The sequence below is a fragment of the Oncorhynchus tshawytscha genome, linkage group LG05, assembly GCF_018296145.1.
Source record: "Oncorhynchus tshawytscha isolate Ot180627B linkage group LG05, Otsh_v2.0, whole genome shotgun sequence".
NCBI classification, from domain to species: Eukaryota; Metazoa; Chordata; class Actinopteri; order Salmoniformes; family Salmonidae; genus Oncorhynchus; species Oncorhynchus tshawytscha.
The window spans coordinates 66,405,818-66,419,754 of NC_056433.1; the positions used below are offsets into that span (position 1 = coordinate 66,405,818).

The 13,937-nt window shown below is 45.2% G+C and overlaps 1 protein-coding gene across 1 annotated transcript; it reads right to left on the minus strand.

Moving 5' to 3' along the window:
• Window positions 1–1,884: 1,884 nt before the first annotated feature.
• LOC112251599 (thiamine transporter 2-like) lies at window positions 1,885–6,358 on the minus strand. Its single transcript, XM_024422573.1, has 5 exons — window positions 6,191–6,358; window positions 5,288–6,047; window positions 3,029–3,221; window positions 2,747–2,888; window positions 1,885–2,040 (listed from the first exon to the last, which is right to left on the minus strand). The coding sequence occupies exons 1-5, from the start codon at window positions 6,356–6,358 to the stop codon at window positions 1,885–1,887; spliced, it is 1,419 nt and encodes a 472-aa protein (XP_024278341.1).
• Between the last annotated feature and the right edge of the window lie 7,579 nt (window positions 6,359–13,937).

The following is a 13,937-nucleotide window of genomic DNA, read 5'->3' on the forward strand; positions in this document are numbered from 1 at the left end:
TAATTAAAAGATTACGATGGGCAAAAGAACACAGACACTGGACAGAGGAACTCTGCCTGGAAGGCCAGCATTCCGGAGTCTTCTCCACTATTGATGTTGAGACTGGTGTTTTTCGGGTACTGTTTAAGCTGCCAGTTGTGGACTTGTGAGGCATTTGTTTCTCAAACTAGACACTCTAATGTACTTGTCCTCTTGCTCAGTTGTGCACCAGGGCCTCCCACTCCTCTTTCTATTCTGGTTAGAGCCAATTTGCACTGTTCGTTGAAGGGAGTAGTAGTACACAGCATTGTACAAGATCTTCAGTTTCTTGGCAATTTCTCACAATTTCTTCATTTCTCAGAACTAGAATAGACTGACGAGTTTCAGAAGAAAGGACTTTGTTTCTAGCCATTTTGAGCCTGTAATCGAACCCACAAATGATTTTGCTCCAGATATTCAAACTTGGATTAGCTAACACAATGTACCATTGGAACACAGGAATGTTGGTTGCTGATAATGGGCCTCTGTATGCCTATGTAAAAAATCAGCCGCGTATAGCTACCATAGTCATTTACAACATTAACAATGTCTACACTCTGATTAATATGATATTATTTTAATGGACAAGAAAAATTTGCTTTTCTTTCAAGACCAAGGACATTTCTTAGTGACCCCAAACTTTTGAATGGTAGTGTATTTCTATATATAGATTCATAAGCTCAGCGTGACCACAAGAGACAGGTTGGAATGTCTGACAGAAATACGGGGACAATTCTACCTTTTTTTCATAATTAGTGGTGTTTGAAATTGTTGATAAAATGCTGAACATGATTATTTAGTTGCAGGAGTAGGGACAAAGGGCCAAAATGCGTAACTGTCCTAGAACATCTTGAACATGTGGTCACCTTAATCAACATGATTGTAGACACATTTTATGGCAAATATGGTTTGGCACATACATTTCAGGGGTACTGTAGACATATTCAAAATACTATTTTCCAGTGATGTTAGAAAAAGTTAGCCTGATCCCAGATCTGATTTTACTTGTGCCTACCCCATTGTAATTTAACTTGACATAAAATTAGTTGAGTTGGCAAGAAAGCAGAAACCATGTAATTAAGAATTAGAACACTAGAATGGACATGAATCTTCTTATGATGGTATTAAGGTCAGTCATTTTGGTCAGGGAGTTGGTCAACCACTGCCAGAGCTGTGACTAGATATTCTGTAAAAAAATAATTTGAAGAATTTATCTGCACTGTATCTTTGTTAGCTAGCTAGCCATACAGTTTCAGAGGAATGATTACATTGTTTAATTAACTGCCAATATGCCAACATTCAATTCAAACAATGCAAGTTGTAAATGCAACAAGTTCTGATATTGTATCACATAATAGCACTCGCAGCATTCCAATAAATACATGTAAAAACTGTATTTATAAATATATGACAATATTTTATGTTTAAAATAATTCTATTACACAATTTCTGATAAATCACATGCCTTACTTTAATTTTCCTGTATATGTAAACTCACAACATGGCTTCTACTGACATTAATTGTAATTAGACTGGTTTGGATTTTTCCCTGAACAATATGGCTGACATTTTCACTTCAATCTGGAACATTAATGGTTTATGACATAGTCCCTCTAGTAATTGAATAGAATCTCTATGGCAGAAACAGACTTGCACTCAGGCTAGTAAAGAGTCAGCTGGAAACTTGAAACAACATTGGCCATGTTCATAAGGTTACAGTGCTGTCTTGTGGCTAAATACAGATATTGCACTTCTTTGACATAAATAATTGTAATACAGGTGGTTGTGTATCCTTTACATCGGTTTGTTCTCCATTTAGGCTAGGTGTGGTGACAGCGCTGTATGATCTTTCCCTTTGTTTGAGTGTCAGGCTAGAGGTGAGACTTGTGGCAGGTCAGTTCTTCTCTCTGATTGGCCCTCAGCTGGGATGAGCTCCATCAATCGGCTCTGGAGAAGAGTATACACTCCTCTGATAAGGAACATCACGACCATGGCAGCAAAGTAACTGGCATAGACCAAGAACTGCCGGAGGAAGGAGATGAGATGAACACTCTTATTAGGCTGCATTACAAAATTATTATAACACAGTAACTACCAGTGTAACTAACAACATGTTGTTATTACTATGTTATAAGCTAAAAAGTACAAGTAGTTACACAATACCTACCACTTTTTCTGATGTTTCGGTATGTTCTTGCAAACTGTAACTGTCAGTAATTGCTTGTAAGATTATTTCATTTCAGTGAGGTGAGTACTTGTGTGTGTAAGTGTAATTCTCTTTGCTGAGGCCTCCTGGGTGGCGCAGTGGTTAAGGGTGCTTTACTGCAGTGCCAGTTGTGCCACCAGAGACTCTGGGTTCGCGCCCAGGCTCTGTCGTAACCGGCCGCGACCGGGAGGTCCGCACAATTGGCCTAGCGTCGTCCGGGTTAGGGAGGGCTTGGCCGGTAGGGAAATCCTTGTCTCATCGTGCACCAGCGACTCCTGTGGCGGGCCGGGCGCAGTGCGCGCTAACCAAGGTTGCCAGGTGCACTGTGTTTCCTCCGACACATTGGTACGGCTGGCTTCTGGGTTGGGGCTTGGTTGGGTTGTGTATCGGAGAATGCATGACTTTCAGCATTCGTCTCTCCCGAGCCCGTACGGGAGTTGTAGCGATGAAACAATTGGATACCATGAAATTGGGGAGAAAAAAAGGGGTAAATATATATATTTTTTTCTCTCTCTGCTGTACCTGTGAGGTGATGGTGAGTTGCAGGCTCTTGGTGTTGACTACAATGGCTGTGAGAAGACTCTGCAGGGCCATGCCCACAAAGCTGTTTACACCAAACACCAGGGCATAGCGCTCCCTGCTCAAGCCTTGGGCTATCTGGAACCTGACAGAGACACACAATGGGAATCATTAGACATAGAGTCACCTCAATCAGGATTCTACTTTGTACAGTAAAAGAATGATTGATTGATTGACTGCCCAGTCCCTAAACTTGATATTTCCTATGGTTGAAATATCTCTTACGTGCAGATGGTGATGAGCTCCATGTAGATGGTTTTGAAGAGTCCGTAGCAGCCGTAGCAGATCCAGATGCTGTTGGTCAGGTCCATCAGGTAAAGAACTCCAGCAGTCAGAGCAGTAAACACACCCAGGACCAGCTCTCCCCACACTGACCAGTCCAGTGACACATGGCCCACAGCTATGGAGGCTGCCGCCCCTGGAACACAGGTAGATACAATCTCACTAATCTGGTAGAACTGAGGTGAATGCGGTAAAAAAAAGTCCTTAACCAAATTCACCACTGCTGACCGCTCTCTGTATTAGAGATGTATTTAATCAATTTCTGGGCCTGAGGAGAGTATAGTTTCACCTGATGGAATTCATCTCATTCTGAAGAAGGAGAGGAGGAAGAGAGGAAACGGAGAGGAGGATAAAGAGGGGGAGGAGAAGGAGAAGGAGAGGCCTTCCATCTGAAGAGGGTTATGAGATAGACCTGCTAATAGCTTAGCGTTGTCTTTAATCCCTCCATGAGAGTCAGACAATTACATACATTGAAATGAAATAAGCGGGGACACATTCCTGGTAATTTGTATTACAGAGTGAGCCTTTGATCCTGGCAGGAGGTTTTAGAGACAAGATGGATGGAGAGAACAGAACCCTTTGACCTTTCTATGAACTGTGTGTTGTTTGGAGTGGATGAGTTTATTCTGATAACACTGTTTTTTTATGGAATATAACTCCAACGTTTGTAGAACTCATATGTGAAGAGGATAAGGGTTTTTGATAGCCGGAATATATTATATGTTCATGCAAAACAGTCTTGGTTCATGCTTTTCACCAATCTGTTTCCAATAACATTCCTATTGCCAAGTTCATTGTCATATAGCTGTAATTGAGGGAGAAGTTTGGAACTTTCTTTCTTATTGGAGTATCAACTAATTTACTGCATGGTGATGTCACCATGGAAGGCCAAAACTCCATCCCACCAACATTTCTAGCAGTCTTTTCAAACAGCTTTTAGACTAAAAGGGCATTATCACCATTTTCACAATTTAACAGTATTATTCCAACCCCATAGTGTGGAAATATAAAAAAACCCACAGGAAAATCTCATTTTTGACTCAAACATCGGCAAATGTGAATTTACTTAGTCAAACACATAGAAACTGTGATAAAAATGTCAACCGGAAGAATGTATAAAGTGGAGACATGAAGCAGGATGTAATTTAAGCACAGTTATTGCCTGTGGTTTCCAGGGATATAAGGGAATGTTTCAGAGCTAAAAAGCCAAAGGAAAGCCGGTCTGTGACGAGTTCCAGCTGATCTGAGCCATCTGGAGACAATAGACAGAACAGGTTTTTAGCCAGTGTAATTAATGCTGTGCATTGGGTAAAATCTGCCTAAAAGGCCAGCATCCCGGAGTCGACTCTTCACTTGACATTGAGACTGGTGTTTTGCGGGTACTATTTACTGCCAGTTGAGGACTTATAAGGCGTTTGTTTCTCAAACTAGACACTCTAATGTGCTCGTCCTCTTGATCAGTTGTGCACCGAGGCCTCCCACTCCTCTTTCTATTCTGGTTAGAGCCAGTTTGCACTGTTCAGTGAAGGGAGTAGTTGACAGCGTTGTACGAGATCTTCAGTTTCTTGTCAATTTCTCGTATGGGATTGCCTTCATTTGATTTGTCAGAACAAGAATAGACTAATGAATCAAATCCTCAAATGCTGATGCTCCAGATACCCAACTAGTCTGAAGTCGGACAGTTTTATTGCTTCTTTAATCAGAACAACAGTTTTCAGCTGTGCTGACATAATTGCAAAATGGTTTTCTAATGATCAATTAGTCTTTTAAAATGATAAACTTGGATTAGCTAACACAACCTGCCATTGGAACACAGGAGTGATGGTTGCTGATAATGGAATATGTAGATATTCCATAAAAAATCTGACATTCAAGCTACAATAGTCGTTTACAACATTAACACAGTCTATACTGTATTTCTGATTTGTTTTATGTTATTTTAATAGACAAAACATTTGCTTTTCATTCAAAAACAAGGACATTTCTAAGTGACCCCAAAATGTTGAACGGTAGAGTATGTGTAGTTCTGGATCTCCTTAAAAGCTTGTATAAAGTGTAATAGTTGATGATACACAGTCCTCTCAAAGTTCAATGTTAAATAACATTTGTTAGGAGAGTGAAAGTGGAGATAATATGTGGTTTAACTCCAGTGCGTTACCAAGAGTCATGTGACGAGTGTGTTATAGTGAATTGTTATGTTACCTGAGAGTGTGGCGACAGCCTCCACCCCTCCATTGTATTCTGTGAAGTTGTATTGGGGCTGTTTGGATGCCCAGAGGAGCTGCACATAGCCTGTGATCTGGTGGTAGCCGCAATTCCCCATGGCTGACCACACACAGAAGAACAGCACGGCCACAGAGGAGTAACACTCTTTACAATCCACCGCTAACCTCTTCAGAGCTCTCATTTCCCCAATCCCGGTCCTCCTCCCCTTCCTCAGCCACCACACAACCCAGGATACACATGAACTGGACACAACCTCCTCGAATGGGCCGTTATCATTCTGAGTCCCCCCCAGGACCAGGCTTCTCTGGGGCATGGGCAGGAGGAGGGCAGCCAACAGAGCCACACAGAGGGATCCCAGGGTAATGACATTGAGCCAGTAGATGGAAACCCCTCCCAGGGACACCAAGAGTTGACCCAACATGGCTCCCGCTGTGTAGCCCAGTAGCACAGCCCCTCTGGCATAGCTAGTCACTCTCTGGTAATACTGGGGGTGGACAACACTGTAGATATAGGAATAGTAAGCCACGTCTGCTGCGGTGCCCATACTGTAAATGAAGAGGGCGCACTGAGTCAACACCACACCAGAGCTGAAGATGAACAGCAGAAATGCCAAAATGTAGTTGAGTGCCTGGAGGACGATGACAGGCTTGTACCTCAGGATATCTGTCACCAAGAAGACTGGGATGAGTAGGAAGAGGTTGGAATACGCACATACTGGGAACACTTGCCTTGTAACCTGTGGAAAGATCAGGAAAATGGCAGGATATGTCATACAACAATAAATGAACATAAAAGCATTTGCCATTATTATAAAATATAATTTGTGATATGAATTCTCTAGCTAAATCAATAAATGAATAAACGGTTGATGTGCCATACCTGTTTGGTGGTGAGGTTCTTGTATGGCCCAGTGAGGTAGTCCGTGAGGAAAGGCTCAGAGGGCCTCATCATTGAGCAGAAGCCATAGATACAGAGCAGCACTGTGGGGCCCACCCAGCCTCTGCCGTGAGGCCCACACTCCCTGCTCCAGTCCCAGCAGAACCCCATCGTCTCTTTGTTGTTCCACAGGGACGTCTCTCCACGGCTGGGCTGAGCTCAGTCTAATTCAGCCTGTTTAATCTGCAGTGATATGGGGGTGGAGATAAACCCAAGGTGAGATTGACTGTAAAGTCACCTGGCTGTTCCCATTGTTGTTGTTCCCCCTGAGGTTTGAAGAGGGAGAGCTACCCAGACAGAGAACATTAAGATGAAAAATACGGGGGTGAAGTCCAAGAGTTGGTGTTGTCATAAATATATCACCCTCCACCTCCTTCATACTTCATAGCTCAGAATTGAATATGGAAATATAGCTGCAAGCAGCATTGGCAGGATTCAAGCCCTATTGCCCCCAGCAGGAGAAATTGGATTCAGTGCCCTTGGATGAGATACTTTTCTACTCCTTAACATGTCAAACAGGGGTACTAAGGGAGGTACAGTAATAAAGAAACCAGCTAATCAAACGTTATGCTTAGAATGACGACTTTCCTTTGTGAGTGCATGTCTGTCTTTCAGTCTGTCTGTCCAGCCTGGTCTCATGAACTAGACGTAACAAAGTAAACGTACATCCGGGACATTCAAATTAGTATGATACAGCAGCGGCCCGCCCATCATACTAAATGGAGGGAGACAGAATTACTTTTACTACAGTGGTTGCTCAACTAAAAGTTTTGTGATTATGCTGCGGGATTTAGAGGTAATTTTTGGTTTTGTACTGTACCCTGCGTCACTACTTCATTGCCCCAGACCAGCAAAAGGGGAAGTTCCAAGGCACTACTGTGCCTCTAACTGACAATGAATGGTTGACTTTAACCAAATAGAAACTGATAATTGTGCCTGACTTCAACATTTTATTTCAATGAACTGAATAATGATGATGAAGAAGGTGATTGAATTTAGAACAATAGTGTAAGAATTGCTATTTCTCTATCCTGCACGCACACACCTGGAAAAATACGCTTATTCTTTTGTTTCTACACATCAGTATCACTTACTAAAACTGTTGTTACACTAAGGTTTTTATTCTATGAGAAACTTAGACTACAATTAGGGTGTGGAAATGTTCAGATTATTTTGCTCTTACTGTAGTACTGTAGCCTACTCCCAACATTGTCCAGTGTCTGTGTGGCGCAGCGGTCTAAGACACTGCATCACAGCGCCAACTGCTTTGCTACAGATGCCAGTTCAATATCCATGACTGGGAGGCCTATGAAGTGATGGTATGCTTTTGGTTTCTCTCCCTCTACAAACAGAAATAAATCATTCTAACTAACAAACTGGCTTTTTTTACAAATTAGTAACAATGTCTCACCTCATGTTCAGTAATGGCCTTTTCCTCGCTCACTTTAGATTATCTGAAAACTAAATAATCTCCAAAATATAGTTATTTTTTAAACAAACCATAGAAAGTTGGTTGCAATTGTCATGGATCCGTCCGGAACTTTCATTACACACACCTGTCCGGTGTTCCCACTGATTAGTACTTGTATAAGTGCACTCTTTGGTTTCCATTGGGCTGTCCGTTATTGTTACATTGTCTGTTGGTGCGTGTGAGTACCTGTACTCTGTGTTTTGGGCTTCGTGCCCTTGTGGATTGCGCAGAGGATTACGGGTCTCATCCCGTGTGTTAATCATTGTGCGCGTGTGTTATTTATTCAAGGTACTCCTCGCTCTTTTGTTTGGGTTTCAACCCTGTGTTTTTGTTAAGTGTTTGTTTGGTCTTCGTCCCCGTGTCTTTACACAGCACGCCGTAATATGGGCTCAATAAAAAAAACTATTACGCATTCCTGCGCCTGTCTCCTGAATCTCTTCATACCAACGTGACATCAATATCAGTTTAGTCCATCAGAAAAGACATAACAAATAATACAACAAATATTGTGGTTAAACTCAAATATACTAATTGATTAAAACCTCACTAGGGTAAGGGGCACTATTTTCACCTGCAGATGAAAAGCGTGACCAAAGTAAACTGCCTGATAATCAGGCCCAGAAGCTGGTATATGCATATAATTGGAAGATTTGGATAGAAAACACTCCAAAGTTTCCAAAACTGTTAAAACAATGTCTGTGAGTATAACAGAACTGATATAGCAGGCGAAAACCTGTGAAAAATCCATCCAGGAAGTGGGATTTTTTTATATTTGTAGTTTTTCATGACTGCCTATACAGATTCCATTGACTTAGGACTCAAATTGCAGTTCCTATGGTTTCCACTAGATGTCAACAGACTTTAGAAATTGTTTCAGGCTTGTTTTCTGAAAAATGAGGGAGTAAGACCACTCTGAATGAGTGTACATGTTACGAATAACTATGAGTGGTGGGTGGAATCAGGCGCAGGGTTCTGTCGTTTATCAAATTTATTTCACCGGTGCAACCAAAACGATCACGCCAACACACAGGGCGTATATAAGTTGCCAGTCCAAAACAACAGGACAAAATAGACCGGAGAATAAAGATATGAAAACAAATCACACCATCAGACACAGAGTAACAATTAACAAGCCCACACAAATACCCAGCAGGCCTAGTGCCCTTAAATACCCTACAAACAAACCCTAATACAAAACAGGTGGACCCAATTAACCAATAACCAACACAAACGGAAAAAGGAATCGATGGCAGCTAATAGGCCGGTGACGATGAGCGCCGAGCCCCGCCCGAACAGGAAGAGGCACCCTCTTTAGCGAGGTTCGTGACAGTACCCCCCCCCCCGACGCGCGTCTCCCGCAGCGCGCTGACCCCGGCCTCGAGGACGACCCGGAGGACGAGGCGCGGGGCGATCCGGGTGGAGGTGGTGGAAATCCCTCAAGAGGGAAGGATCTAAAATGTCAAATCAAATCAAATCAAATTTTATTTGTCACATACACATGGTTAGCAGATGTTAATGCGAGTGTAGCGAAATGATTGTGCTTCTAGTTCCGACAATGCAGTAATAACGAACAAGTAATCTAACTAACAATTCCAAAAAAACTACTGTCTTATACACAGTGTAAGGGGATAAGGAATATGTACATAAGGATATATGAATGAGTGATGGTACAGAGCAGCATAGGCAAGATACAGTAGATGATATCGAGTACAGTATATACATATGAGATGAGTATGTAAACCAAGTGGCATAGTTAAAGTGGCTAGTGATACATGTATTACATAAGGATGCAGTCGATGATATAGAGTACAGTATCTACGTATGCATATGAGATGAATAATGTAGGGTAAGTAACATTATATAAGGTAGCATTGTTTAAAGTGGCTAGTGATATATTTACATCATTTCCCATCAATTCCCATTATTAAAGTGGCTGGAGTAGAGTCAGTGTCATTGACAGTGTGTTGGCAGTAGCCACTCAATGTTAGTGGTGGCTGTTTAACAGTCTGATGGCCTTGAGATAGAAGCTGTTTTTCAGTCTCTCGGTCCCAGCTTTGATGCACCTGTACTGACCTCGCCTTCTGGATGACAGCGGGGTGAACAGGCAGTGGCTCGGGTGGTTGATGTCCTTGATGATCTTTATGGCCTTCCTGTAGCATCGGGTGGTGTAGGTGTCCTGGAGGGCAGGTAGTTTGCCCCGGTGATGTGTGTTGTGCAGACCTCACTACCCTCTGGAGAGCCTTACGGTTGAGGGCGGTGCAGTTGCCATACCAGGCGGTGATACAGCCCGCCAGGATGCTCTCGATTGTGCATCTGTAGAAGTTTGTGAGTGCTTTTGGTGACAAGCCGAATTTCTTCAGCCTCCTGAGGTTGAAGAGGCGCTGCTGCGCCTTCCTCACGATGCTGTCTGTGTGAGTGGACCAATTCAGTTTGTCTGTGATGTGTATGCCGAGGAACTTAAAACTTGCTACCCTCTCCACTACTGTTCCATCGATGTGGATGGGGGTGTTCCCTCTGCTGTTTCCTGAAGTCCACAATCATCTCCTTAGTTTTGTTGACGTTGAGTGTGAGGTTATTTTCCTGACACCACACTCCGAGGGCCCTCACCTCCTCCCTGTAGGCCGTCTCGTCGTTGTTGGTAATCAAGCCTACCACTGTTGTGTCGTCCGCAAATTTCATGATTGAGTTGGAGGCGTGCATGGCCACGCAGTCGTGGGTGAACAGGGAGTACAGGAGAGGGCTCAGAACGCACCCTTGTGGGGCCCCAGTGTTGAGGATTAGCGGGGAGGAGATGTTGTTGCCTACCCTCACCACCTGGGGCGGCCCGTCAGGAAGTCCAGAACCCAGTTGCACAGGGCGGGGTCGAGACCCAGGGTCTCGAGCTTGATGACGAGCTTGGAGGGTACTATGGTGTTGAATGCCGAGCTGTAGTCGATGAACAGCATTCTCACATAGGTATTCCTCTTGTCCAGATGGGTTAGGGCAGTGTGCAGTGTGGTTGAGATTGCATCGTCTGTGGACCTATTTGGGCGGTAAGCAAATTGGAGTGGGTCAAGGGTGTCAGGTAGGGTGGAGGTGATATGGTCCTTGACTAGTCTCTCAAAGCACTTCATGATGACGGATGTGAGTGCTACGGGGCGGTAGTCGTTTAGCTCAGTTACCTTAGCTTTCTTGGGAACAGGAACAATGGTGGCCCTCTTGAAGCATGTGGGAACAGCAGACTGGTATAGGGATTGATTGAATATGTCCGTAAACACACCGGCCAGCTGGTCTGCGCATGCTCTGAGGGCGCGGCTGGGGATGCCGTCTGGGCCTGCAGCCTTGCGAGGGTTAACACGTTTAAATGTCTTACTCACTTCGGCTGCAGTGAAGGAGAGACCGCATGTTTTCGTTGCAGGCCGTGTCAGTGGCACTGTATTGTCCTCAAAGCGGGCAAAAAGTTATTTAGTCTGCCTGGGAGCAAGACATCCTGGTCCGTGACTGGGCTGGGTTTCTTCCTGTAGTCCATGATTGACTGTAGACCCTGCCACATGCCTCTTGTGTCTGAGCCGTTGAATTGAGATTCTACTTTGTCTCTGTACTGGCGCTTAGCTTGTTTGATAGCCTTGCGGAGGGAATAGCTGCACTGTTTGTATTCAGTCATGTTACCAGACACCTTGCCCTGATTAAAAGCAGTGGTTCGTGCCTTCAGTTTCACACGAATGCTGCCATCAATCCAAGGTTTCTGGTTAGGGAATGTTTTAATCGTTGCTATGGGAACGACATCTTCAACGCACGTTCTAATGAACTCGCACACCGAATCAGCGTATTCGTCAATGTTGTTGTCTGACGCAATACGAAACATCTCCCAGTCCACGTGATGGAAGCAGTCTTGGAGTGTGGAGTCAGCTTGGTCGGACCAGCGTTGGACAGACCTCAGCGTGGGAGCTTCTTGTTTTAGTTTCTGTCTGTAGGCAGGGATCAACAAAATGGAGTCGTGGTCAGCTTTTCCGAAAGGGGGCGGGGCAGGGCCTTATATGCGTCGCGGAAGTTAGAGTAACAATGATCCAGGGTCTTTCCACCCCTGGTTGCGCAATCGATATGCTGATAAATTTAGGGAGTCTTGTTTTCAGATTAGCCTTGTTAAAATCCCCAGCTACAATGAATGCAGCCTCCGGATAAATCGTTTCCAGTTTCCAGAGAGTTAAATAAAGTTTGTTCAGAGCCATCGATGTGTCTGCTTGGGGGGGATATATACGGCTGTGATTATAATCGAAGAGAATTCTCTTGGTAGATAATGCGGTCTACATTTGATTGTGAGGAATTCTAAATCAGGTGAACAGAAGGATTTGAGTTCCTGTATGTTTCTGTCATCACACCATGTCACATTAGTCATAAGGCATACGCCCCGCCCCTCTTCTTACCAGAAAGATGTTCGTTTCTGTCCGCGCGATGCGTGGAGAAACCCGCTGGCTGCACCGCTTCGGATAGCGTCTCTCCGGTTAGCCATGTTTCCGTGAAGCAGATAACGTTGCAGTCTCTGATGTCCCTCTGGAATGCTACCCTTGCTCGGATTTCATCAACCTTGTTGTCAAGAGACTGGACATTGGCGAGAAGAATGCTATGGAGTGGTGCACGTTGTGCCCGTCTCCGGAGTCTGACCAGAAGACCGCTTCGTTTCCCTCTTTTTCTGAGTCGTTTTTTTGGGTCGCTGCATATAATCCACTCCGTTACACTGGTTGTAAGGCAGAACACAGGATCCGCATCGCGAAAAACATATTCTTGGTCGTACTGATGGTGAGTTGACGCTGATCTTATATTCAGTAGTTCTTCTCGGCTGTATGTAATGAAGTCCCTCCCCGGTACCCAGCACCTCTCCTCCGGACCGTACCCCTCCCAAACGCCTTCCAAACCCGGGACGTGAACTGGGGACCCCGATCGGAGACTATATCCTCTGGAACCCCATAGTGCCGGAAGACGTGGGTAAATAGAGCCTCTGCAGTCTGTAGGGCCGTAGGAAGACCAGGCAATGGGAGGAGACGGCAGGATTTAGAGAACCGATCCACAACGACCAGAACGGTAGTGTTCCCCTGAGATGGGGGAAGAACAGTAAGGAAATCTACCGAGAGATGGGACCATGGCCCTTGTGGAATCGGGAGGGGCTGTAACTTCCCTCTAGGAAGGTGCCTAGGAGTCTTACTCTGGGCGCATACCGAACAGGAGAAGACATAGAGCCTCACATCCCTAGCTAAAGTGGGCCACCAGTATTTCCCCCTAAGACCCCGCACTGTCCTATCAATCCCCGGATGACCCGCAGACGGTAGTGTGTGAGCCCACCGAATCAATTTATCACGGACACCAAACGGTACGTAACTTCGACCAGTCGGACACTGTATAGGCGCAGGTTCAACCCTCAACGCCCGCTCGATGTCCGCGTCCACCTCCCATACCACTGGGGCCACCAGCCGAGAGGCTGGAAGGATGGGAGTGGGTTCGATGGACCGGTCCTCGGTGTCATAGAGACGGGACAGCGCGTCGGCCTTAGTGTTGAGGGAACCTGGTCTGTAAGAGATCGTAAATCTAAAACGTGTAATGAACATGGCCCACCTAGCCTGACGCGGATTCAGTCTCCTCGCTTCTCGAATATACTCCAGATTACGGTGGTCAGTCCAGATGAGAAAAGGGTGTTTAGCCCCCTCTAGTCAGTGTCTCCACACCTTCAGGGCCTTTACCATAGCTAGTAACTCCCGATCCCCCACATCATAGTTCCGCTCCGCCGGACCCAGCTTCTTAGAAAAGAAAGCGCAGGGACGGAGCTTCGGTGGCGTGCCCGAGCGCTGAGACAGCACGGCTCCAACCCCAGCCTCGGACGCATCCACCTCCACTATGAATGCTAACGAAGGGTCCGGATGCGCCAAACACGGGAGCTCCAGTGAACAGTACCTTCAACTGGTTGAAGGCTCCATCAGCCTCTGCTGACCACCGCAGATGCACCGGTCCCCCCTTCAGCAGTGAGGTAATGGGCGCCGCTACTTGGCCAAAACCCCAGATAAACCTCCGGTAGTAATTGGCAAACCCTAAAAACCGCTGCACCTCCTTTACCGTGGTCGGAGTCGGCCAATTACGCACGGCGTTAACGCGGTCACACTCCATCATCATCCCCGAGCTGGAAATGCGATAACCCAGGAAGGAAACGGCTGGTTTGGAGAACACACATTTCTCAGCCTTGACGTATAGGTC

Coding starts and splice junctions, on each gene's coding strand:
- LOC112251599 (XM_024422573.1), bottom strand. CDS start 6,358: ATGGGGTTCTGCTGGGACTGGAGCAGGGAGTGTGGGCCTCACGGCAGA. Junction 6,048..6,190: donor AGAACCTCACCACCAAACAG/GTATGGCACATC, acceptor ATCTTTCCACAG/GTTACAAGGCAAGTGTTCCC. Junction 2,041..2,746: donor AACTCACCATCACCTCACAG/GTACAGCAGAGA, acceptor TTCCTCCGGCAG/TTCTTGGTCTATGCCAGTTA.